Source organism: Syngnathus typhle, linkage group LG5, assembly GCF_033458585.1.
Source record: "Syngnathus typhle isolate RoL2023-S1 ecotype Sweden linkage group LG5, RoL_Styp_1.0, whole genome shotgun sequence".
Taxonomy (NCBI): domain Eukaryota; kingdom Metazoa; phylum Chordata; class Actinopteri; order Syngnathiformes; family Syngnathidae; genus Syngnathus; species Syngnathus typhle.
This window is the reverse complement of record NC_083742.1, coordinates 17959029-17987011: the sequence shown is the minus strand read 5'-3', so window position 1 is coordinate 17987011 and position 27983 is coordinate 17959029. Positions and strand designations below refer to the sequence as shown.

Genomic DNA, 27983 nt, shown 5'->3' with positions numbered 1-27983 from the left:
CCCTGCTATTGGCAGGCATCCAAGTGCACGGCACTCCCCACCTCTCGGCCGAAGCAACCCGTGACCCCTTATGAGGACAAGCGCTAAATATAAATAAAAAAGCCAAACAAAGACAAGACGACGACAACACCAAAAGAGACATCGTGACATTTATGTCTGTGTGAGGAACCCGCTTGGGACACGGATACAAGCAAGTCAACGGACCGTATCCAAGTGAACACTCCCACCGTGTACGTCTGTGTGAGCGTCCATGCGTGCTTGTCGCCATGTCGCTCTTCTACTCCGACACTGATCAATCAATACCCTTCCTTCCAGGCCATGTTTGAATATACACGTATTTGTTTGTGTGTTGGTGTAGCAGCAAAGCAGGACATTCCAGAACACGCACACACACACACATCTAAACACGCCCTTATTGTAACATACAGCAATGGCGCTGCCTATACTGTAAATCGTGAAGGTTGTTAATAATATGATGGTAAGAGATAAGATGGCAAGCAAGTAGTCAAGTGGGAGTGATGGGGGGAAGAGGAAGCGCAGAGAAGACGAGTAACATTGACAGGAAGAGAGCGAGAGAGAAGGTAAAGATGAGAAGAAATCAATAAGTGTGATGGCAGCAAAGGAGGAAAGGAGGTCACAAATCACCCCAGCCAATACTTGGGGCATTTGTGTGCGAGTGTGTGAATGAGAAGATGCGGGTCAAAGCTAATAATTCACACAGTGACTAATGGAGACAAAGTAAGTATGAGAGCGCACCTTATGTCATTAGTCCACTCCATGCTAATGGAGATATACCGAGGTCATGGAGATGGTGCTTTGCCCGTGTGATGAAGGAGATTGTGGTTTTAGAATATCAAAGAAATTTCCGTGAAAACCAATGAATAATATATAATCCATAAATGGAGTGAATGGAAACCTTCTTTTTCTCGAAGGCAGTTTAACGGCTATCTTAGAAAGCAACTCAAGACTTTTTGAAGGAAGGAAATCCAAAGCCGTTTAATGGCAATTATGAAAAAAGGAAAACACCTCGAGACTTTTTGAAGGAAGGAAATCCATAACCATTAAATGGCAATTATGAAAAAATACATTTTTATTTGCCACAATGCAAAAACGTGAACGTAATAAAATAATCTCCAATCAGCATGATCTGATCCATGATCTTTTACTTATTAAAGTCAAAATTGAAGGCAAACACGGAGAGTATGTGTGTATTTAGGCGGAGACATATGCACGTTTTCATCCAACATGTTGGATGATAATTGTCTTGTATTCAAAACCCATCTGGAGAAGACGGGGAGGTCTTGTGCCGGCTGTTGCTGAGGAACAGGAAGTGACCAGCTGGCCCGCCATACGCAACAATGGCTTTAGTTAGCCGCCGTTGCCCGGCAAGACGACAGCACCAAGGCGGCTCATCTCCTTCTGCCTCCATGAACCATCGATGACTACAATTGGTTTAAAAAAAAAAAATCTGAATAAAAAGCATCTTAAATATGCCGAGGCCCGTAATCGAAGAATTCCGACCTCTCGAGGAATTAGCACGCTTGCTGGTTTTGGCAGCGGAGAGGCAGCAGATGCACGGATCATGTGTGGAACGCAATCAAAAGACTTCCGTTGCAACCAATGGGAAGAAATGTGGGATGAGGAGGAAAACATGATAAGGAGATGAGTGGGAAGAAAAGGAGAAAACAAGCACAGCCGTTGGGGCTTCCGGTGGTGACGGGGAATTCATGCAATTGAAGGCATCGACTCGCCTACCTGTCGATGATTATTTTCAGCAGCCGCACCGACCCGGTGAAGTCAAATTTTGCATACCTACCTACAAAACGTTCACTTTGGGCTTGCAAATTCTTATTAAACACAAAATTAAATAGACCTGCTGAATCTAACAACATCCAAAACAAGAAACTTAATTGTGTTAGTTAGCCACGATCGAGGGAGCTACTCTTCACTTTGACCTTCCTACCGATCCTGATCTTTTTTTTTTCTTTGTAAAATCGGACTTTTATATCGTGGATGGTGTACCTAATGATGTGTCAAGTGACAAACAAAAAATAGTACATATTAAAATAAAATCCAATGCGAGGATGAAGAAAAAAAAACAGAAGAGAGTCGTTAGATGATCAGGATGTACCAGAGGAGCTTAAGCAACCCCCGAGCGCTGCCCAGCCGAGCGCGCGATTAATCCACTTTTTTATTAACATAGCATCAACCGTTGCTTGATGCTTATTTAATCCAACTTTTGATCGAATTATATCTAGATTCATCGTCTACACGTGGCAGCCTCAGCTGCTAAGCCGTATCCACGGGTTATCCGATGAGAGTCTGACGGGGTGAATAATAAATGACGAGCAGGTGCATGACGATGCTTGGAATGAATGCTGAAAGATGAGGAAGAGGCGGCGGAGGTTTTGGAGAGAAAAAAAACAAAAACAAGACAAAAGACTGCAGCGATGATTATGCAGCATGCTGGCTGTCATCCAGCTATTATTATGATTCCTTTTTTGGACACATCTCAATTGGGGGCGCATAATAAGATGAGCAATTAAGATTTTGCAAATGGAAATCTCATGTGATCCCCCCCCCAAAAAAAATCTGCCTTTAAAGATATAATGTTCAGTTTTGATTAACACCGCGAGAGAGATGATCATTTTACAGTCCGTGTAATTCCGAGAACCCCCGGTTATATTATTATTACTTTTTACAATACAGGTCGTTGTAAAAATTTCGAATGAATGGCGAGCCTTCGGTGTAGTGCAACGTTCCTCATCGTTATCCGTCATTAAAATTTCCATCCACATGAACGATAAAGCACAAAGGGGACATGTCGTGACGGTAATTATTCCGACACAGGGACGAAGTGACGCCGATTGCCAACTATGTAATGACGGCAACAAGTACTGATCGTCTCATTTCTCCAAATATTTATCTGGCTCCCCTGTTGTTCTCCTCAATACAATCTCTGATGGGAGGCTCACACCAATTCACACATTTCTGAAGACTATAAAAAACAGAAAATGGAGGGAGGGAAAGGCAGGCATAAAGCCCATTGGACAAAAACTTGAGCGATGATGATCTACATCTTAACGGTGTCTACCAAAGCACATAGTTTTGTCTCCTTTTAAATCATCATGTGACACAAGAGGACTCAAAACACCAAGAAGAACATTCTTTCTGCCGCGCGTGTGTGTGTGTGTGTGTGTGTGTGTGTGTCTTTCCCGCTGTGAGTGCGACTGACAGCTGAATCAGTGGAAACATCAAGCTGGGCTCACTTCCTGTCTTGGCTTGGTTAACCCACAAACACAACCGGGACACTAAATGATGCACAAAGCACCAGCAGGTTCTGCTGTGAAACCACACAGCAGCAACAGCAGAGCTTTGTCCAGCACGGGAGATTATGTAAAATCACAGGACTGTACCGTTTTTTGGATTCTGGAATGGGGACAACAGCCAAATTGTGAAAATAAACCAACAAACGTTTGTTAGCAGGCTAGTTCACAGAGGATGACACAAAACAGGAAAGTAAAATATCATTGAAATTTGCGGTGAGGGACAAAATTGTGTTGTCCCTTATAAACACCGAATGACAAAGTCACACAAAAGTGAACAAACGTGGAGTATATTAGTTAGCCAACTGGCTACTTCCCGGTTGGAGGAAGATGACATAAAATGACACGACCATACCATTTCTGATTCCAGACCAGGGTGGATGCTTCTAGATTACTTTACAAGTTTTACTACTAGCAACCAATGAAAGAATGATTGAGAATGAAGATGAAAATGACAAATTCTAAATCTGACAAAGAAACGGTCCTTTTGCTAATATACCGTATTTTCCGCCCTATAAGGTGCACCTACAGTGCGCCTTATAGTCCGGTGCGCCTTATATATGGACCAAATTCCTAAATTCAAACTGGCCCGAAGTATTGTGTCATGAAATCAATCATAAGTGGACCGCTGAAGACTATGAATCATGTCTCAAAAAGACTATGGATCATTATTTTATGATTATAAAGTAATTTGTTCCGTCTGAAGTTGAAATAAAAAAGATAAAATGGAGAATGATTTGATTTGGATTAAAAATCTGACATGATGCATTAATGGTGCGCCTTATAGTCCGGTGCGCCTTATATAAGGATAAAGTTTTAAAATGGGCCATTCATTGAAGGTGCGCCTTATAGTCCGGTGCGCCTTATAGGCCGGAAAATACGGTAGTTTAAGTTATGTCAAATATTGATTCTGCCATGGCAACAGATAGAAACTAAAATCTGATTGGACAAAATCTGATTGAACATACTCAGCCGCGTGTCAGGAGAAATTCTAGTCAATGTTGGGAATATAATGATACAAAGTAAGGGAACAAATATGCAAATAGTTGTAAATCCTTGTAGATCCTTGCTTTTGGGTTCATGCTACGTATGGAAGGTTCCTCACCTGAGTTCTCATCCACACGTTCTTCCACCGTGTGATCCTTCTGGTGGACCCACTCGCTGTTGCACTTGAAGTAGATCTGCGTGGCGGGCGTGGCCTTGCAGTACAGATTGACGGGCTTGTTCTTGACGATGTAGCCCTCGTCGGGTTCAAACAGAAAGTGCGGCAACGGTTCGGGCGGGTCGGACGGGAACGTCTCGGGCAGCTCGCTGAGGCTCAAGAAGTCGTCATCTTCTCGCGCTGTGAGGGGCGAAAACAAAAAAAAACATCTCAGAAATCTTGCTTTCACTCCTTTTGTGTCCTTTTCCTTCACCCGCATCCACAATCGATAGCTTGCAAGGTCACCAACGCCGAGAGGATTACAAGTGTAGGTGGACGTGTCAACAACAACACACTCTGATTCACCATTTTGTGCAGTTTCTTGAGCTTGTTTGGACATATAATACGCACACAAGACACACACACACGTGATCTTCAATTCAGTTCTTATCTTAGGCAATGGCGGCAGTAGCCGTGGGCTCGGAAGAGTAAAAGCAGCTTAGGTAAAACAACACCACCAAAAATAAGAAGAATTGAGTAGGCCGCCTCTACTTTGATGCCAGCGTGCTGACGCTCTCTCAGGCCGCCATCTCTCTAATTAGTTCTCTGACAGGAGGGAAAATTGGGAGACATTTTTGCGCCATAATTCAATTATCTGTCGGAGAAAAAGTTTTTCCCATACGTGGATTTACGTTTGAGGGTTTCTTTGTTTCGTTGACAGCGGCGAATGAAATGAATTTTTATGCAAGGCTTTTATGATGTTTGTTTAAAATGATTAAGATGAGCAGCGCGGAACTAAAGTGGTCTACCTCACAAATCTGAATTGGAATTGATGTTTTTCTTTTGCTTGCCAGGATCAACATTCCAAAACCATGCGCACTTTAAAAGATGATCTAGATAACGATTAAGTCAAGTTTATTTCCATAGCTCACAATATCCCAAAGGGGCTTCACAACTTTTGACCTCTGACATGTAACGGCAGTGTAGTCTGGACAAGAAAAAAACAATATTAAAATGAGTCTGTCAAAATGTTTTCTCCCCGGCACACTTTGTATAATTTCAGACTTGATGGGTGAGGTGGGCAAGCACCTCATAGACCCAACAAACAACTCAAAAATAACCTTCCCATACATATTCCCCCATTACATATTCATGACATTTAACACCTGTAATTATGTTATATTGTTTATTTTCCAATCACTCCTGGCACCCTTCCCGTTTTTGGCCCTGCTAGCTTCAGCGAACGCTCACTGTCATCTTCATCTGTCATCCTGCGCTGGGGGGCTCATTGCTCCATAGTGGCAGCTGTAAATTATTGATTGGTAAAGGAAACATGATAGCCCGAGAAACAGGCCAGACGGAATAGGTGGAGGAATTGATACACAATTCCCTTTGTCTTTGAGCTCACGTCATTCCGTTTTTTGACCCGCCTATTGCCTTTTTCTGTTTCACTCTCAAGTCGTCAATCCTCCACTTGTTTATCTGGCGGCTCGTCTCTCCTGACGCCCCACCCACCACACCAACCGGGTGAATTACACACCCTCGCAGCCCAGCTCATAAACGTCTGGCCTGAACGCCATCATCAATAATGAAAGGCCGCAGCCGGACAATATCCTCCGGTTCGATTTATCGTACCTTGTAAATATTGTGCCCGGGAGGGGAACCCAAAAGCTCCATTTATCCCTTTGCTCGTGGCACCGCTTCAAAAACACCTTGCGGAACACGAGCGATAAATATCGGGAACATCTATTGAGGATGAAGTCATCAGCTGCGGCCGATGACTTTTGAGTGTGTCCGACAACTGACGATGATTGTAAGAAATGGCCGTACTGCCAGCAGATGCAATGTCATTCAATCTACTGACAGACATACAAACCAAAGCCTATTGATAGTTTCTACTTTAATTCACTGATGTAACACCTACAGTGCTTCAGTCTTCCGACTGAATGATGATATTCAATGATGATCGGTATGAAAATGGCTTCGAGTGCATCTGATCCGACCTTAGAGCTCAGGTAGCTCGCTGTTTTGTTCTTTCAACCCGATATAATTCCTAAAGCGACAGTGATCACTCGAGTGGAACTTACTGATCTACTTCCAATAGACGTAGAAATATCTACTGACACACTCCTTAAGTGCCATCTGACAAAGAGCCTATTGACATACTGTCTACTGACTTTGCATGCCCCTTCTGACAATGTCGAGTATTGACACACAATTTAAAGCTATACTACCGGACATCCGACATACTATTATTGACATCATATCTATATGACAGAAATACTTTTTGAATGAAAAGAGGCACATTGCATAATGACAACGATTGATGTAGTCCTCTCCGAAGACACTTCCCATAGAGATAATGCTTACTAATATACTCCTTCTACACACTATTGAACAAATGAGTGTCAACTGGCATTTAAGCTATAGGCAGACTTTCAATTGACGTATTAGCTACTGATTGATGGGCTACAATTGACTGATGATGCACTGTTGATTGTGTTGGCGAATGCCCATAGGTATTATCAGTAAGCAACCCTGACTGACATAAATACCTTTGAAGCACTCCTACTGAAAGTCTTCTCGTATACAGTAACACCCCGCCTGCGAGTAATAGAGTCCCCTTCCCCCCAACAAATGTCCATAATTACCTATATTACCCAATATACCGCCAACCCAGTTACAATAGATCTTTGCCGTTTTTATCCGTCAATGAGTTAATAGTTAAAACCAGGGGTGTCAAAGTCATTTTTTCCGCAGGCCGCATTGTACTCATAGCTTCTTTCGGAGGGCCATTATGATAAATAAATGTATGAGCACCTCATATTATATACAGTAAAAGCTAAAATAAAATAAAATAACTCGTTTTCAAATCAGACGAGTAAAAACTGGTCAAACATTAAAAAAAAAAAAGAGTAATGACACACGAATTTGATGCGCAATATGTCTCCGCGGGCCACATAAAATGATGTGGCGGGCCGTATCTGGCCCCCGGGCCTTGAGTTTGACATCTATGGTTTAAACCATAAACAACACAAATTATGACATTTTCATATATGACATTTCGGAGGATTTACACTAACAGGATGCTTCCATCGGGTTCATACAGAGGAATTCCAGGCATCCATAAATCTAGGAGGCAAAGCAGGGTGAAAATGCCACATGCTGGAGAGTAGCCATGTGTGTGTCTTTCCGTGAAGAGGCCAGGACCTTGTTATCGTCTTGAGTGACGACCTAAGATACGTATCGAGGTGCAAGCGGTGACTCGTGAGATCATAGCTCTTAACGTCTTATCAGCAGCAGCTGCAACAACAGATGCAGAAATATGTTTGCCATACATAGGCACAAAAAAATCATTGGTATCACAGAAGACACTACGGTGAACTGCCAATTAAATTGCGCTCCCCGTTGTATCCTAGTTTTTCAGGGAATTCATTTTAATGGCCTTTGAACACAAATCCAAAAATAAATCACTGGCCGACAAATTTTTAGTGACTGATCGTGCAGTGATTGGCATTTTACATGCCAATCATTTACACAAATGTCAATTGTGGTTGTCACTCAAAACGTTAAACCTTTGCAGAAGCACGAGACAATATCACTGACTCCCATTATTAGAACTGCTTTCATAAATTCCATTTGTACACAACATTAGCAGTGTAAGTATATGGTATTCAAATGTTCATGCTTAGGAAGCACAAGTAGGTTTGGTTTACCTGCTTTTGCCTGAGAATCCAACACTTAAACTCCCAAAATGTCTCATCATATGAAAATATGATCAAATACGATCATTAGCAGCCTTTTAGCACGCTAATGCTGATTTAATGGTGGTCTTAGAACAGGCGCCTAATAAGTCTTCCTACTGAATACCGTATTTTCCGCACTATAAGGCGCACCTAAAAACCTCCAATTTTCTCAAAAGCCGACAGTGCGCCTTATAATCGGGCGTGCCTTATATATGGAGCAATATTGCGCCACGACAGCAGGCGTGTTCAAAGTCCGGCCCGCGGGCCGAATGTATATATCTTATATATGGACAAAGTTTTAAAATGGGCCATTCATTTAAGGTGCGCCTTATAATCCGGCGCGCCTTATAGTGCGGGAAATACGGTACTTGTTTGGGGCTTTTAAGCCTCTTTTACTTGAGGATTTCTATCCCCATTTTGGTTTGTTGTTTCAAGCCAAAGAACAAATCACATTCACAGCATGTAATCAGTCTGCGATGTCAGAGGCATTCACAAGCGCTAATGAAATCAATAGAAAGGAAACTATTGCTTCCAGGAATCTTTCCCCTTTTTTCCTTCGGGTTCTTTTGTACTTTTGAGCTACGTATGTTTTAAAATCTAACAACAAACGACTTGCCTTGCGGAAGAAAGATAGCAAAACCTTGAAACGATGCAACACGTGAACATTTTCATTTAAGGCATCCACATTCTTGACAAATTGACAATGTGCTTATTCCCACGCACAAGACCATAAGTGTGAGCCTGGGCTGTCCAGCCATGACGGTCAAATGGCAGAAGACGGAAGCACCCGTTACGCGTCATAGTCAATTAAACACCTGGCAGGATTTGAGGGCTTCTTCCGAATCAATTAATAGTAGCAGGATGTAAAAGCCAGCACCTTTATGGGAGCAGACAGTGACGGCTGCCGTGTGTCTCCGGCTCTCATTGACCGTGACATGGTGGGCTTACAACTGGATTTATAAGGGCCACACAGTCCGAATCCCGCTTAGAGAAGACATAAGGAGACGGAGTATTAAGACGCATGACGTGTTACGTCGTTTGTCACTCTCACCAAAGTCCGCCATTGACTTGATTTGTATGCCCCGACTCCGCCCCCAGCCCCCTCCCTGTTATAAATCACCTCCAGGCTCTTCTCCTGTTTGTTCCATTGGGAGGTACGTCAAAGTTCAAGGGAAGGCAGTGGATCTTCGGAGGTTGAACACAATGCCATCAATGGTTTGTGAAAGAGGGCGGGGGGCCGGATTTGGAACTACAAAAGTCTATTGGATATAATCATCTTATATTTTGGACAAAATTGAATTTACCTATTAATATTTTTGGAATAGGTTCCAAAGCACAGGTGTGCTATAGAGAGACTACATTAAAAAAAACATTTAAAACTATTAAAACACAATTTTTAAGACATTGTAAACGTTTTTGACCACACAAAAAACACACAAGTTCATCTCTCGATAACTGCATTCCTATCAACCACAAAAAATATAGATCAACTTGAAGCAAAGAATAAATAGATACATGAGAGCACCACTGCCACCTACTGTAGTGGCTGAGTAATTACACTTTCATTTCATATGGTCCTTGTCACATGAGCCCCCATGCATCGAACGACCCCCCCCCCCCCCCCCCCCCAGGTGGGCATATTCAGGGACCCCCTTCGCTGGTTGGACTGGTACGACCCAAATTTGTTCAACTTCAGAGCTTACACTATTTATCCAATCAAGGCAACTGAGCAATTTGAATATAAAGCCCTCATACATACATGCATATTTCCCGTTATTACCTCATTATCATTCTGAAGGCTGCGTTGCTTCGAGTTATCGGGTCAGCCTGGCGTCAAAGTGCATATTAGTTTTTAAAGCAGTGTGAGTCTGTGTGTGTGTGTGCCAAGGAATATATGCATTTTTAAACAGACATACTGTAAGTCTATCAAATCGCATGTGTTTATAAAAACGGACGAGTCTATGCATAAATGCAAATGCTTGCCTGTGACCGTACGAGCTATTGGAAAAGCTTGTTCCCTTATTTGCCTCATGAAGGCATACAAAGCGTTCAGGTGGGGTTTTTTTTCTTTTCTTTAGTATTCCGAGGAAGAGTTTCACCCCCGTGTGCAGCGCTTCCAAGCGTGAGAGCGGCTGTCAGTTTGACAAAATAATTGGAGTCATCCGAGTAGTGGCTTTAAATGTGATTGGACTGATCAAATAAGAACGAATTCCGCCTGATGAATACCAGATTGTAATTTGGTCGGGAAACGAGTGTTAGGCCGTATTGGGAGAGACACATTTACAACTTCCATGTTTAATGACCACATTTGCCACGTTGGAATAATGAACTCTTCATTAATGTTGTTATAATTCTCACGCAATGCAAAATGCCAGCCACTCGCTCATACGACATCCACTCAAGGTTAATTCCGCTAATCCAATAAAGCAGCTCCAAAGACAACATCCACTAAGCAGCAGAAGGTGACGAGAGACGACAATATGTTTTTAATATGCAGCCGAGTTGTCGGAGTGACTCAATTAGCCAAGTGGCTGCTTGTCTCGCCAGCCGATCAACTTAAATGATTGGAATGAATATTTAACGTCATGAGACCAGATTCATTTGATAGCTCTAATGGCACCGTGGAATCAGCCGGAGCGGTCGCCGTCCTGATTTTTATTCAGTTAATTTGACAAGATGGAATACGGGATTATCTTCTCAATTTGGCACAAGGAGGACGCGTACTTCTCTTGAGAAGCAGCTGACGCGTGGGCAATCGCAGGTAGGCAGTGTGACAGTTGTTTGCTTTTTGTGGCTCTCGCCGAGTGTTACATGAAGGAAGAACATGTCTTAGCACTTAGCTACAAGTCCAGATATGTCCCCAACAGAGAACTGGATTGGATGAATATTGTAAGCACTTACTGGTCTGCTAATGCAAAATGTCTGCTTATTGCTATGGTCGACCCAATTGGATCTGTGCATAAAATACACATTTTGTACAGAAGGCCCAAAAAAGAAAACCTTCAAGATAAATGTATAAAAACTATACAATTAAATGCAAATATCCAGTCTCCAAATAAACAAAATGACATTCAACACGCCACGCTTTCACATTTGTCGAAGTACCGTATTTTCCGCACTATAAGGCGCACCTAAAACCCTCAAATTTTCTCAAAAGCTGCCTAATAATCAGGTGCGCCTTATATATGGACCAATATTGAGCCACTACAGCAGGCGTGTCCAAAGTCCGGCCCGCGGGCCAAATGTATATATCTAATATATGGACAAAGTTTTAAAATGGGCCATTCATTGAAGGTCCGCTTTATAATCCGCTGCGACTTATACATGGATAAAGTTTTAAAATGGGCCATTCATTGAAGGTGCGCCTTATAATCCGGTGCGCCTTGTAGTGCGGAAAATACGGTAAGTCTCACTTGAAGCGAAATGATACCGTAATACGTCCCAAGGCCGGCGCAACAAAGGAAAACAGCGATACAGATAAGTGAACGAAGACAATAATTGCGCTTTGAAAGGTTTACCTGCTGTTGTGACACATTTGGTTGCTTCGACCATGAACATTTGCCACACACGCGTTCGCTGACACATCCGCATGCAGATGGAGGAGCTCATTGAAATGCATAGGCCCATGTAAGCTTGTGGGGGTACAAACTTGTGAGTTTCTGTGTAATGTTATCTTCCAGATGGATTCTGTCTCCCTTATCCCGAGGCCTGCGGGAAAAGCAAGGCTTCTCTTTCATTCATGTTCTACTATCACAGCTCGCAATCCATATTAATGCAGGCAGTCGGCGCAGGGCAGCGCATGGGCATATCAAAACACTGGCCTAATTTCAGAGATATAGCATGGTGTTGTCTGCTTTTCCTGCAGGCCGCTTGACTGTTAGCATAAGAAAACACTCTTGTGATTTATTTTCCCGTTATTTCGTGACTTTTGCGGGGTTAAAACGTACACGGAAGGAAGAAAAATCAAGGAAAGAAATGACGATTTCTTGTGCAAAGCATAATCAGTGCAACGGTACAGCTCGACAAACAACAACAGAAAATTTAGCTAGCCTGTCGACAAAGTCACACCCAGTTTGACCAATCAAACTGAAAGATTGTTTGGGACAAAGTGTACTTATCAGTCTAAGATCCAAGATATGTTTGGGAAAAAAAAACAACAATGACGTCGGTGCATTGCCAAATGTTCATGGGATGAGACTATATCCATATTCTGGTCATATCCACTCAAAAGCATATTTTTTTCAAAGTCCTCCATTTATTTCATTGTGACTCACATTAAGGAAGAGATGGATGGTTCTTCAAGCATTCACATTCAGCTCCTGACGGGAATTTCTAGTTGCTAAAGCACGTTCTCCATGATCTATAGCCTACCTGAGATTGACATCCATTTTCACATTTACTTTCAGAAATACTTGCTCGTCTCATTTTTCGCGGGACACGGTGTTCCCACAGAGAAGCAATAGAAAATTCCTCGTTTAGACCACAAAAAGCTGCAAAGACTGAAAGCTGAAAAACAGACCTGCTCGATTGCCGTCTCATCGGCGTTCCTGAGCAGGAGGTTCAACGACTCGAACGGGAACAAGGAATATTCAGCAGATGGACCCCCCCAAAAGGAGTGTCGCGGCCTGCGAGGACCGACCACAGAGCTGAGGGTCAAGCGACGACCTGACCCTAGAGAAGAAGCCGTGACTCAGCAGCTCTTCCTTCCATTTGACAGCTTTGCTGATTTTTCTTACCAGAAAATGTCGACCTTGACAACTTTATTAAAAGTACAGGTGAAGTGAGTCACCATATTCCCATTTGTCTCTTTGACACTAAATCAGGATACGTCACCATCTTTCTGTCCTCTGCCGTATCAAATCCAATGACTACATAAACAGCAGCCAGAATTTTCTGTTGGGCTTCAAAAGAACCTGTCGTCAATTTGTGGAAATTTGAGAATTCAGAGATGTTCTGGCTTGCTATCCGGTTCTAGCTCGGTGCTCAACATAAGCATTCTGATTTAATGTTCGAAGATTCTTTTCAACTTAAATCGCATCCTGAAATCTGGGGACAGTCTCAAGTGACCGAGAGCGAAAATTAGGACAAGCAGGATCGAAGATAAATGGATGGATCCTTCATATCGATGCACAGTTATGTGTGGAAGAAAACATAATGCAAAAGGACATGATGTGTGAGAGTTGGCAGAGCCTTCGCCAGAGTATTTGCCAACTAAGGTCCTTCCAGACCGAGTCCCGACTGGCGCTCATACAAAATTGACAATGCCATTTATCGAGGTATTTACTTGGCCCGAATTTGATCTGCTCGTACCCGCTGCTGCCTCTTCAATGCCCTGATTATATTTTTGTGCCTGATCATAGCTGTATGATACTATCTACTCAGTAAATTGTCTCAAATTGCCGAGACAATTTCTTTGCTCCAGTGTATGATCTTGCTTCTTTTGATTGCTTGTGTTTTGTTTCTACTTATCTACAAATGATTGTCTCAGCTGTGAATTTTAAAATGTAGCCCTGGTAGAATCTTCCATTAAGTTACCAAATATGAACATGACACCTGGCGAAAATCTACCCAAGCTTTGGGAAGAACAATTCCAAAAGCCTGACTTGTGAAGCCAGAATTTCTTGACAACGATCCCCGACACGTTCCACAGCTCCATTTTGGAGCGTGAATATTAGCTTTTTATTTAAAACTTTTCAAAAAAAGTCTAAAAATATATTACCGTATTTTCCGGACCATAAGGCGCACCGAACTATAAGGCGAACCTTCAATGAATGGCCCATGTTAAAACTTTGCCCTTATATAAGGCGCCCCATTAATGCATCATGTCAGATTTTTAATCCAAATCAAATCATTCTCCATTTTATATTTTTTATTTCAACTTCAGACGCATCAAATTGATTCGTGATTCATAGTCTTCAGCGGGCCACTTATGATTTAAATTTAGGAATTCGGTCCATATATCAGGTGCACCGGACTATAAGGCGCACTGTCGGCTTTCGAGAAAATTCTAAGTTTTTAGGTGGGCCTTATAGTCCGGAAAATACGGTACATTGAGAAACGCAACTCTAAATTCTGACTTGCATGCATACTTGAATAAGAAAAAAACTTTAGCCTTCACCTCTGGCCACCGCCCTCATCCTCTTGGTGGTCTTCCCTCATCTTTTTTTCCCCCCACTTCCTCTCTATCCCCTGGCCTCGCCTCACGGACTTAGATCACTATAAATAGAGCCTCAAGGGGTTTTGTTTTATAATGGACTTCTGCTTCTGACCTTATTACAAACACATTACTGACCATGCTCCTCTCCCCTGCTGACTCCTCTGCACACACACATGTGCGCGTACGCACACACACTGTTCATCTTGTATCTCGTTAATAGGAGCAGGCGCCCCACTTAAAATAAATAAATAAAAAAAGCTACAGACTGCAGACACAGCTATTTCCATGTTTTCATCTTTATCATCACAGACATCGAGTTAACCACTTTTAAGGTAGATATTACAAACCAGGGCTATTTAGGACTCGGCTTCCTGCCGATTGATCATCATTTGGGGGAATCCTGAGATGTTCCTGAAAATGTAGGAAAAAACTGCCTCAACACCGACCGGCTTGACTGACACCAAATTTTACCTTGAGGCTGTTGACTTCTCTGGTACATCACTTCGCACAACACCGGAAAAATGAACGCTCCTCACGCCAGCCGCTCCACAAGCCGTGCACAGATTGCGGCACAGTGGGATCTATTTTACCTCATTTACATGTGACCCAAAGCTGCGCAGCATGGCCGCTACGTGCGCACACACGTCGGCTATGAATGATGAGAAGCCGGCGGCCTCGGCTGGCCGTGTGGGCCGCGCAAAGCATATTAAGCGGTGAAATCCAACATTGGCAGATTTAGGCCAATTCAGTTGGACTTTGGACTATTTATGACGTTATAGAGATGTTTGGCAAAAAAGGGTGTATAAACAACTGTGTAAATCCGCCAACCTCCCGTCTAGATAAACCGCGCTTCAGTACATTTGTGTGTTCAGCTTGTCAGCACGTCTTATTCAAGGCAAATAAAGAAATGATTCGAAAGAAGCCAAAAGGCGATAACATCCAGCATAATACCGTTTTTTTCCATGTATAATGCGCCCCCATGTATAATACGCACCCTAAAAATGGCATGTTGATGCTGGAAAAAAGCCTGTACCCAAATTTTGACTCCTACTTAAGTCCGTAAACGTAAAATTATTTCAGAAAAAAGACCATCTTTGGGAACAACCGGATGTTATTCTGCCAGTCAGTATCACTGCGCATGCGCTAGCAAACTCGATAGCGAAGAAAAGTTTTCGGATTGGTGTAGGGTACATCGTGACAGCAAACGAGCAGGTGATCGAGCAAGTGTCTGATACGAGAGAGAGCATTGTGTTCGCATGCACGCATTTCCTTTATCACCGATATTAGGCATACCGTCCATTTCGGAACGAGACGCAATATTATACTGCAGGCAAAAATATCCAAGCATTGAAAGTAAAAGCGAGACACAATTTAAGCCTTAAAATCTAGTTTCAAGCCGTAACAGACCTAGTTTCCAATACTTTCCAAAAGTCAAATCAACAAAGCAAACCATTCGTTACTGTCGATAAGACTACAATCACATTTGAAATCACGGAGGAGGAGATAAACAACGGTAGCTCTGTCGACTCGAGGGTGGAGGTTGTGAGTTCAATCTCAGGTGATTCATTTGTTCAGACTATTCTGAGCTGCCGTGTAATTCTCTCTAAAGACATACAGTCACTGTGGGTAATCATGTTTTTATTTTTTTTTTATTTTTTTTTAGGGATAGATTGTAGCATAACGCGCCAGTAAACAAAGTTCAGATTGAGTTCACCCAGGAGGGTCTTCCTGTGATTTTAGGTAGTCGAGTGGTAACATCGCTGAAGGATGTGTTGTATTAGGACCACATGGCCAGATATAAACAAGAAGGGTGAAGAGTTCATTTGAGGGAACAGCGGTGTGGATCGTTTTCTTTACGAGGGTCTCTTATAAAGCTAATGACATTGGCATCTGCTTTTATAGTCGGTGCAAGCAGAGTATTTGCTTCTAAAATGGTACCCAAAAATCCACAAGAAATTAAACAATCATCTCATATCACAACAACACACCAAGCAAACTGCCGTAAGTCAATTTACCAATGTACTATTTTTTTAATGGGAGTCTACACCATGTATTAATGAATAAAAAACATGAAAAATGCTAATAGGAAAGAAGTAGTTGGCATTTGTTTTACGGATAAAATCATCAATCCTGGAAGAGGGACCCTCCCATCTGTGGTCTCTTCTCAAGGTTTCTCATTTCCCCTAGCTGGAGTTTTGAGTTTTTCCTTGCCCTCCTGGGAGTTCAAGATCAGGGGATGTTTGAGAATATTTGTTATTTTTCACACGTCCTGAGTGTTGTTAGTCACCTAAATGTTGAACACAGGCTGTCAAGGAAGTCAAATTCCTTGATTGGCACGCTCAAACATGGTGAATAAAAACTCTTGAATCTGTATTGGGCAATGTTGTAAAATGAATTTAAAACGCAAATATTTTGGGATCATATTATGGTTCAAATTATTAATACAGGAGCTACTGAACATGCATCTCCCCAAAATGTTTACATAAAAAGCTAGCATTCGTGGTACATAACCTGATCACATATAGCAGCCTACTAAAGTGTACTTCTCACTAGATACACACTAATTTTTACTGTGCTCTTTATATACCATTTGCAGGGACTTGAGGAAGACCTAGGTCTTACTGTGAGTGGAATTCCATTAGACATGACCCAGTAAGAGGTCTTCAATTGTCAACTTTCTGGAATGCGTCTTTAGCCTTAACCTTTAAAATCAGGTGGATAAAGCTAACATATATGGACATGTTGAAGGCGACGACCTTTGGTGCAGCTGCCAAAACAGATGCTTGGGCTCGTAGGAATACCCACACACGGGCACACACTTAAAAGCCTCTTCACCTTCTGCCCCCTGACCCCAGTTAACTAAGCAACCTCTTGTTATTTCCCGCCCCTGAGTGTGTCTCTTTGTGTGGGGCCGGTCTGAAAGGCCCAGTCATGCAGCACCGGCAGCCCCGAGGCTCAAGGCCGTTCGGCCTCCACAACCTCTTAACATCCCTATACATCTTTTGCTTTCTCTCTTTTTTTTCCCCCTGACTGACTCTCATGCAAACAAAGTGACTTTGTCGCTCGTTCACTTGAGATTTGAACTCTTCACCTTTTCGGTCGGCATAGCGGCGGTCAAATGACGTCCGCCCCTGTTTGCTTTTTCTTGACGGTCTATCTTTCCGAGTGTATGCTTTAGTATTGATGCAAAAAAAAAAAAAAAAAAAGCTGTGAACTTTTCAACTTGATCGTCTGGTTTGACCACGGCGAGGCTAGCTTTGCTGTATTCAATGCTGCTCGTCGTCACATGGCACAAAGAAGTTGGGAACTTGGATGTACCACACCAGTCACCAAATATTAAAATCTTTCCAGTCATCAAAAATCATTACAGGAGATTTTTAAAGAAACAAATACCGTAATTTTCGGACTATAAGTCGCGTTTTTTTTTCACAGTTTGGGTGGGGGGGCGACTTATACTCAGGAGCGACTTATATACATATATATGGGTTTTTTTTTACTTTTTTGGGCATTTTATGGCTGGTGCGACTTATACTCCGGTGCGACTTATAGTCCGAAAATTACGGTACAACCAAAAATGATGCAGTGGGGATGGGAAAGGGATTATTTAACCCATGCCGAGATGGACTAACATGCATGCAGATCTCAAAAATTCCAATCAAAGTGCCTTTGTTTACCATGTAATATCTATGATGTCAAATACGATTCAAGTTGACACTTAGCAGATGGCAGCTAGTAAGTTCAGAGTGGGACATTTCACTTTTCCCAGCTTTCAGAAACACACCGATGGCATCTCTCGGATGCGCAAGTAATGTCCCCTGAAGTGATGATGCCGTGAGTCTGCGGGCCTTTGAATGCATGTGAGTGAGTCATTAAGAAGATGTGTTACATGATGAAAAGGTCTCAGTGCAGGTGGACGGTGAGGTCAGGAGTTGAAGTGGTTCTGTTGGTGGGGGCTCCCTGCATGAGCGGATATGTTTGGGGCGGGCTGCTCCTGTCAGATAGCTGATGAATGGCCTCTTAAGTGTCCGAGTCTTGTAAGCTCTGAGCTAATGGACTACAGCTGAGCATTCCAACCTCTTTTGTGTTGTTTGCATGTGGAAATTAGAAGCATGTAAATAATCGATCCAACATGCCGCATTGAAATGTTACGAGCGGGTGATACGAATGGAGCTTGAACGGTGAATACACACGGTAGAAATTCAACTATTGATGTTCTCAAAAAGAAAATATTTAAGCTATTATATGATTAAATAGTTTGTTTGATTTCAAATGTCCTTTAAAAACATTCATTTCGCCAAAAGATAATCCACTTTCCTTCAATTTATTATTATTTGTTGTAATAAAAGCAAGGATGCCATTTTTTATTGCGCTTCACCTAAGAGAAAAGAGTTAAGACGTTAAATATTAGTTTAGGATGTTCATTGTTTGAACATTTTTCGTTTATTGAGCAATTTGATGCTTGCTCTTTGCATTCTTTTCTTTCATATTGTGAATTAAACGCGATCTGCTCGGTGGCACCGTAAAAAGATATGCAAGCAAGGCGACGGATTATGCAAAAAAGCCGGCCTTTGATTATTTTTCCTGTCAACGGAGGACAAAAGCTCTCTTTTTGTTGTTGTTCTGTCGGGTGTTTTGCAAGGGCCGGCTGACATATTTCATTAGTGGTTGGTCTACTGCGGTCATTTGAAAGAGATGATATTTTAAATCCACCCTCACTCCAGTAGGGCATGTACTGTACATGACATCAGTTCAACAAATTTTCTCACATACCCAACACAAGAAGGACATTTTGGGTGGGGTTTTTGTTAACATGGCAACAGAGCTAAGTTAAGTTTGAGCTTAGAACAAACAACTCCCCTCATTTCTATTTTTAAACAACAGCAATGTGACATTTGTTGTTCTTGAACAGATATAATAAAGCCACAATCAAAGTGCTTCTCCTTGTGTGTAATTATCGACAAAGTCTCTGTCACGGCGGGGGTTAGCGTCAGAGAGCCAAGGATGATGGACGAGCATCATGTGTGAGAAATGATATCGGACAGGCGCGCGAAAGCGAGTTAATGCGAGCGCGTGAATGTGACATTCCATGATAAATTTAGATTGGCGGTGCTTGGGGGGGGGGGGGGGGGAATAAAGCCTAATGATGCGAGTATAATGAGAGCGGATAAGCTAAGTGGAGCAGCTGCTGCCTTCATATTTTTTTGGACCAAAAAGTTGGTAGAGTTCAAATTTAAAGATGCTACTGATGGATTTCATTAGGAAAAACAATGACAGAAATGCTGTTGGTCACCAACAGCATTGAAGAACCAGATGCTACCAGGCTAATGTTAACATGAAATTACAGTAAGTTTCTCGACTGGTTTATAACGGTACTTTATCCATTAAATTACCGTATTTTCCGGCCTATAAGGCGCACCAGACTATAAGGCGCACCTTCAATGAATGGCCCATTTTAAAACTTTATCCTTATATAAGGCGCACCGGACTATAAGGCGCACCATTAATGCATCATGTCAGATTTTTAATCATTCTCCATTTTATCTTTTTTATTTCAACTTCAGATGCAACAAATGACTTTATAATCATAAAATAATGATCCATAGTCTTTTTGAGTCATGATTCATAGTCTTCAGCGGGCCACTTATGATTGATTTCATGACACAATGCTTTGGGCCAGTTTAAATTTAGGAATTTGGTCCATATATAAGGCGCACCGGAGTATAAGGCGCACTGTTGGTTTTTGAGAAAATTTTAGGTTTTTAGGTGCGCCTTATAGGGCGGAAAATACGGTATATTATCCGGGATCCTCAAGAGGATATATTAATCTTCGATGCTATTATTAACACGATGCTTGCCTACACGACAGCGCTCCCAGCTTCTTTTTGTTTTACAATCTCTTGTTCACAGGAAACATTTGAACAAAGAATAAGACAAAGATCAGCTTCATTTCCATGTGGACGGGGCCTAATTAATAATTGTCCTGGCTGGTCTGCCAGTATTATAAGTGGGTGATCAAGGGTTACCATGGCAACGGCAGAGACATTATTCTCCTCCTCACGAGGCAGCGTAGCATCAGCGTAGCATCAGCGTAATTCCGAAAGGTGTTATTTTTTTAAGGTCAGAATGGCGCTCTACTGTTGTTTTACGAGCAAACACCTTGGCTTTCAAGTGTTTTTTCTTTCCCCTCTCTCCTCCACATCTACTTGTCTGCTACTCACGCAAACCAATCAAAGCTCGCGCGCCGACACAAACAACAAAATCCGAAGAGGGGCGGTGATTAATGGTGCTGCATGCTCTGCTGAGGACAGATTAAAAAAAACAAAAGCAAGCATTTTTATAACCTGGCAAGACCCAATTGCAACAATGCATGTCTGACAAGATGAGTGCGAGTACATGTGAGCGGGGGGCATGATTGATGACCTTGATAACCCCCCCCCACTTCAATTCTTTTTGTATTTTCCCCCTTAACTATTCAAGTGCAAATTTGGAATGATCATGAATGTCATGCATATTTGAACGTGGTGCCTTTTCCCAAACAGCTGCTTCTTTGTAAGTAACCAACAATCAATCAATAAATAAATAAATAAATAAATGGACAGGACATTCAAATATATTTTTCTACTTCTAGTGGGCCTCTTGTCTTCTGTGACATAAAACCAACGTAGCTAAAAACGTGCCTGGGAGCTAATTTCATGCCAAAGTGACTGAAAAAAAAAACACACACAGGGAAATTAATAGGTGTGACACATAAAATTGATTTTACGAGTCACGGGGGAGGAGCGCTGACTTTTTCTCCATTTATGAAACTTTGATGTGGAGGTGCATTTGGGAGGGAGTGTGCCAACTCTGTGGGGATGATCGGTATAAAATGATAACAGATGAGTTGCCAAATGAACTTTTTTTTTTCTTGGTCTACACACACACACACACACACACACATGCATGCCTCCCTCCACCAAGTTATGGGAATGCTTTTCATAATTTTGCCTGACAGATGGACCGCTCGAAGATTTTCCTGCCAAGCAATGACGAATAATAACCACCGGTCTTTTTTGGAATGATTTGGACTAAAATATAATGTGTAGGCAATAGAAGTGGAATTTAAAAAAATAGATGAATGAAATAGATAAAAATCGAAGGCCCCCTTACCAAGCCACGCGTGACCTTTGGCGAGAGAAGAGGACAATTGGGACTGATTACCAGGGTCTTTTTTTTTTTTAAATAAATGTACGGTGTATATATTAACGGGAAGATATGACACTGGTTTCTGATAGAGTGCTAAATCAGCATCAAGGAATTCTGTTCCCGACATTCGAGCTGACTTATTCTACCTCGAGGCCCTTGGAGGCCAGAGCAGAAGGATGAGACACAAATCAGAAGAATGGATGACGGGAAGCAAAGAAAAGGTGATTTATAAAGGCAAAGGGGGAACAGGCTGGCAATTATTGAGTTAAGGTGAAATTCTTTGGGAAGAAAGAACATTTACATTATGTCCAAAATATGAAACTTATTCATGATAAAAATACAACTAATATTCTCTAGTTCCTGACTTGCCGTTCTTCACCTGACAATCTCGCACCTATCTGGAAAAATCACACCAGGAAACATTTTAATTGAATGGATGAGATTGATAAAGCGTTCCAACACTACTGTTTTAAAACAAAAACGACATGTAATTAATGACAACTTGTCACACGCAAACATAAGTGGAGCGAAGAAACGCTTGCTTGACATGTTAATGACAAGGTACAGCACAAATACGGCCATTTGTTGCATTGTCAAGAACACAATAGCAGCAGTCTACTGAAAGCCGTCGATTAGCAACAATGGCAAAAGAAATCAAAATGAATTTAAGCCATTATTACAAATCACTAAACACAATAGGGAAAAAATAACAATAAATTGCCATCACAAAATAGTCATTCATGGCCACAAAGTAGCTATGGCTCCATACTTGACACATGATGAGGCAATTTTAACCACATCTTTTCGGAAAAACGGTAAGATGGAGGCCCGGGCTACTGAAAATGCACGACAAACAGTAGGATGGAAGTTTATTTTAGGCTGGGAATGAGAAGAGATGCTAGCGAGAAACTCTTTCAACGTGTAACTGTGCGGAATGGAGATGCTAATGACAAGTTAGCGCAACAAAGTGCGTAAAAAGCCGGAATGTACACACGCATACTTTCCGTTAATTGTAATCTGTAATCATTTAAACACTTCAAAACAAATATGAGTCCAAAACACATCAGTGGAGTGCATTTATGGAGACCCTCCCCATTGCATGTGTACCTTGTTAGGCTTTTGAGGATGCCGGGACGCTCCAGGGGGGTTTCCGCCAATGTTTGATGTCTAAGATGAGATGCTGCTAAACAAACAGCTCTAAAGGAGAAAGTGTTTACCAACAAAGAGAGGGATGACGCAGAACAGGAAGAGCATGGTGATATATTATTATAACTTTGATGGAAATTTTGATTCCATCGTATCAGGAGATATTCCAGATATTAGTCCTAATGTTCCTGGATTGCTAGTCCTGCCCCTCACTTGTTGTTCTTGCTCCTGACCTGCTGTTCCTGCTTTTTCATGTTCCTGACTTCCAGTTCTTAACTTGCTGTTCCTGGCTTGAGTTCTCTTTTTCAACTTGCTATTTTAATTCATGGCTTGTGTCCCGAGTCTTAACAAACTATCTCGGACTTGCTTGAGATGATCAGGACCTGCTGTTTCTGATTCTGGCTTGGTAGTCCAGTTTCTGGCTTGTGTTCTTGTTCCTGATTTGCTGATCCTGTTTCTGACTTGATTTAGCTGTTCCTGGCATGTCCTTTCTGTTCCTGATTTTCTCTTTCTGATTCCTGAAGATTATTTTTGTGACTTGCTACTCCAGGTCCTGATCACTGTCCCTATGACTGTCGATTGCAGTTTCGGACTTTCTGTATTTCTGTTTCCGACTTGTTTTTCATTTTGCTCTACCAATTCCTGTTAATGACTCCGACTTGCTTTCCCGGGTTTATTTTTCTTGTTTTCATTTTGCGGCTTTTTGACTTGCTATCCCAGGTCCAGTTATTCCCGTTTCCACCGTACTAGCCCCAAAGAGAGACATTTATTTGTGCAAATGCAATTTCTGGAATAAAATCATATTTTCCTCAGGGAAAGCGATCCCATTGTACCGTCAAAAACAGTGTCAGGTAATCCCTTGTTGTGGTTCATTACTTGGCAAAGGAGGATAAAAGCACCTCTGTGTGCCCCTCAGGACATTAAAAAGAAGTGGATTACTCGACCTGTAGTTGCAAGTAGAAAGAGATAAAAGGAATGAGAGATACAGCACAGTAAGCAAGTAATGCACCCAAGAATGACTCCAGTTTACTTTCTGCTGTATAGTGAGGAGCTTGTTAATGCTTCACATTTAAGTGGAAACGAGAGCATTTGAAATAATCATGATCAACAAAACAATTTCTTATGAAGGACCAACGAGAGTATTTGAAATATAATGCGGCGTGATAAACAAAACCATTTGTTATTAAGGACGACGATGCATTGGTGTACGCTATCGTCAGACGCAACGCTTTGTCAGTTTGTTAAGAATGTACAATGTTTGGATGTAAAATGGAAGATACTGAGCAAATGTGTCATTAGAGCCGAACGTAGTTAGCATGCGGTGGGAAAAAGCTTTCTCCTAATAACAAAGCACACCTGGCAAGCTGTTCAAACTTCCGTGTTTGGCCCACAAGCTCGCGTTTGGCTTCCTTTCGCACGCTTTTCCATCGCTCCCTTGCATAAATATTCAAATACTGGAGTGTGCCATTATACCATCAACAAGCTCTTAGTGAAGTGCCAAGCGACTGGAACGGAGTGGAGGAACGAATGGAGTGCGGGGAGGGGGGAAGATGAAAGACGAGCATGAAGAGGCGAGAAGGTTTGGAGGACCGGGGCAAATGGTAAGAGCCGGCCGGGAAAAAAGGGAATACAGAAAAAGATGGGTGTCGGACGGTCTACATATTTTTGTTTTTTTAGAAAGAGAATGAATAAAGGTGGAGAAAGAAAGGAGAGAAAGAAGGTGAGTGAGGGAAGCGATAAGAAGCCTGGTGGAAGTCGAACGTAAGGCTGATGGTTAAGAATAAAGGAGGAGAAAGGTGAAAGCTGGAAGGGAATGGTTTACATATGCTAATTAAACGTCTGTTGCGACTCTTCTGACCTTTTCTTTCCTCCATTTAATTTTAGACATCATGTTTTTTATTTATTTATAATGAATAAAGTGTATGCAAATAATGTTGGCCCATATTTTGTACATTCCGGTTTTGGACTGGAGCTGTTCCTGACAAGGTCTTTTAGTTCATGCCCCCTGACTTGCTGCCCTTGAGTGTCTGCGCCTGTTATTGACTTCCTGCTCCTGTCCTCGTCTTGCTGTTCCTGTTGCTGCAAATCACTGACATGTTCCTGTCCTTGAATTCCTTCCCTGCTGTTCCCGACTTTTGCTTCCTTGACCTGCTGTTCCTGAAATATTCTTTTTAAAGTGCTGCTCCAGTTCTTGATTAGCTGCACTTAACCGTGTCTAACTTCCTGTTCCTGACTTTGCGATCGCTATTGCGGTCCTTCTCTTAAATTTGCTGTTCCTGTCCCGCATTTGCAGTTCCTGTCCCTGACTCTCTTCTGTCATTGTTGGCTTCCAATAACAGTTGCCTCGTTTTTGTTTTCCCTGTTCTACGATCTCCCATCTGTGTTGCGAGTGCCATTTAAAGCAACGGAACGCGATTTTCTTGCTCTTTTTCCTTCTGTCTTTGATATGACGAATGCTAATCATGCTAGCTTTCAGCCCTCATGCAGTGCGCATCATTAAAAGCTGACTTCTCATCTCACGTCTGAGGCAAGTCGACGTCCGCTCAGCTCTCCCGTTCTATTTTTCGCAATTACAACACCGCGTCACCTCAAACTCCCACGCAACGTCGTAGGGGACCTTTCACTTCAGTATCCAGACGTATTTTTTCCCTCTCAATTATTTCCTAATATACTTTTATTCAGCTGTTTGCAAAATTGGGTGCTGTTGAACTCATTTGGTCATCATCATGTTTTGCTTGCCAAGTTCCTGCTGGATCATATGCTACCCATCTCAAGACTAAGAGACATAAGACCATCGTCAGCAGATCTCTGCGGGCAACAGCCCAAACTTTCCATGATTGCGAGTTCCCCTCTCATCTTGCAAAAGGCTTCCTTGGTAAAGCGTGAATCCACTCCCACTCACAAACAATCACACGCACGTATCGCCTACACGACCCATGCTGGTAGGGTGAGCCATCTGTTCATTTATTTCAGACAACAAACACACCTGACAGTACTGAGGAGCCGCTAAGTCCATTTCACTGTTCACTGAACAGCACAATTGAGTCGACTAGATGGAGGGATAAGCTGGAACAAAAACATAACGCACCCCGGGGAGGACGGTGTGACTGTGTGTGCGTGTGCGTAGAACCGCCATTCACGTCCAAAGCAATTTGTGCGACAATCACAAAAGTGTATCCCTCAGTCACCGCTGGATGTCATTGAACAAGATTCAATAATGCCACAAAAGTTTGCAGAAATTTGCCGTTGGCGGGGCTCAAGATACCAGACTACAAAATAGCGTGCTTGTAACGCTCGCCGTGATACAATGCAGTTAAATAAAAGCCAGACAGCCGCTGACTCTCATCGTGCTCTCATAATAGAGTTTTAACCAAGGCAAAGACAAAAGTATTGGGACACACAGGAGAAACACAAATCGAGTCGTATTTTTTGATAGCCTTGCATCAAACGCGTTCATAATTCATGGGCCGCATTAACATTCTTTGGTAGGTGCTGCTGTTTTTGTAAACAACAGACGGCAAATGGATTCGGCAGTGGTGTGTCTTGCGCTGAGTTTCTAATGGCTGCGAAAGGTGAGCTGTACGTATGGAAATCTGCACCTGCGAGACCACAAGGTCACACGAGGTCACGCTCAAGTGTTGAGGTCACGCGATAACAACCGTGGTGTGAGAGAGCGTGAGGGAGTGAGAGCGAGACTTGTAAACAATATCCACACATGCCTTTTGTTTTGGATTCCATCTAATTAAACCAGTTTTGTCAGAGTAGCATTGTCCCAATACTTTTGACTACTACGAGTATCTCCTTTACAGTTATTTGCCATTACAGCTGACAAACCAAAAAGTTTTTCTTACCTGAGGATTTGGAAGGTGCAGGGAGGACAGGAAGCGGCGTCGGGCGATGATCAAAGAAGAAAACAGAAAGAGACAAGACAGCACTTTGTTAGATCATTAAACATGCTCGGAGCTCTCCGAAACAATTACACTTGCTCGGACATTTTTCTCATCAGCATGTGAGGCGAATAATTAACATCGGGTTTCAACGTTGACAAGGTTGTTTAATCTGTCGTCTCGAGGGAGCATTATCGTGACTACAAAAAGGAAAAAAAAAAAGAATCTACAGGAATGCACTTAGGATGTGACAACATGTGGTGCACCATTTTTATTTCCTGCGAGCTAAGCTTTTGAAGAAAATCTTTTTCACAATTCTTGGTCTTAGAAGTGGTGTGATTTTTGGCCTTTTGTTCAGTGGCAAATAACAAGGTAAAGTCTCATTCGAGTCAATCAGCATTGATGATTCACAGGACCTCGGCAATGGAGAATAATGACTACGCCTGGTCTGTGTCAAAAGTGTACGTTTTGTTTCTGCTCGACCGAGTGTGAGACGTGAGGGATGATTTTCGCTATTACAAATGCAGAGAAGTGCTCACGGTTTATGAATTCAGGCTACCTCTGTGTGGAAAGTCTCGTAAGGGACACCATGTCATTAGTCTTAGTGTGTATGTGTGTGTGTGTATCTTATCACAAGCGTGGGTGTGTTTTACTGATGCCTTATCATGATCATCTTTCACAGGCCTTTGCTGTCCAGACATTTTAACAACGGCTTGCCTTGTCCAAGGTGCTGTGAAACAGTCGAGAGATGCAGATTATTTTCCCGCCAGGGGGTGTCCAAAGTCTGGCATAGGGGGCCTAAAATTGTTTTTTTCTATTTCAAAAACAACAATTTAGAATCTTTTTGAATGACATTATTTCAAACAATTCCACGTAAAAGGTTAAAATCAACTACCGTATTTTCCGCACTATAAAGTGCACCGGATTATAAGGCGCACCTTGAATGAATGGCCCTTTTTAAAACTTTGTCCATATATAAGGCGCACCGGATTGTAAAGCGCATAGAATAAATAACTCAACCTTGCTCAAACGTTAATACAATCACAATATAGTAACACTCGAAAGAGCACACAAAATAAACACGTAAAACTTAACAAGTTAGTCCTCATCCATGTTGGTCCATATATAAGGCGCACTGGATTATAAAGCGCACTGTCGGCTTTTGAGAAAATTGGAGTTTTTTAGGTGCGCCTTATAGTGCGGAAAACACGGTACATACAATTTTGATTTTTTTTTTTTACTTTACGTGTGGAACTAACTTACACTACATACACAATCTGTGAAATCATTGTGGCATTTCGATTTTAATTTTAATCCTGACTTAATTCATTCCAAATAGGTTTACAGTTTTCTCTTAGAATTACTCCAAAGCAAAAAAATAAATAAAAAAAATAG

At 42.1% G+C, this 27983-nt stretch overlaps 1 protein-coding gene across 4 annotated transcripts in view; it reads right to left on the bottom strand.

The window, feature by feature from the left end:
- The window catches only part of LOC133154524 (netrin receptor UNC5C-like), a 113504-nt gene that overhangs the window by 47705 nt on the left and 37816 nt on the right, over positions 1-27983 (bottom strand). For all 4 annotated transcript variants that reach the window (XM_061279295.1, XM_061279297.1, XM_061279298.1 and 1 more), the window contains exon 2: positions 4432-4668. In XM_061279295.1, the coding sequence (XP_061135279.1) occupies positions 4432-4668 (237 nt within the window). The remainder of the gene's footprint in view (positions 1-4431; positions 4669-27983) is intronic.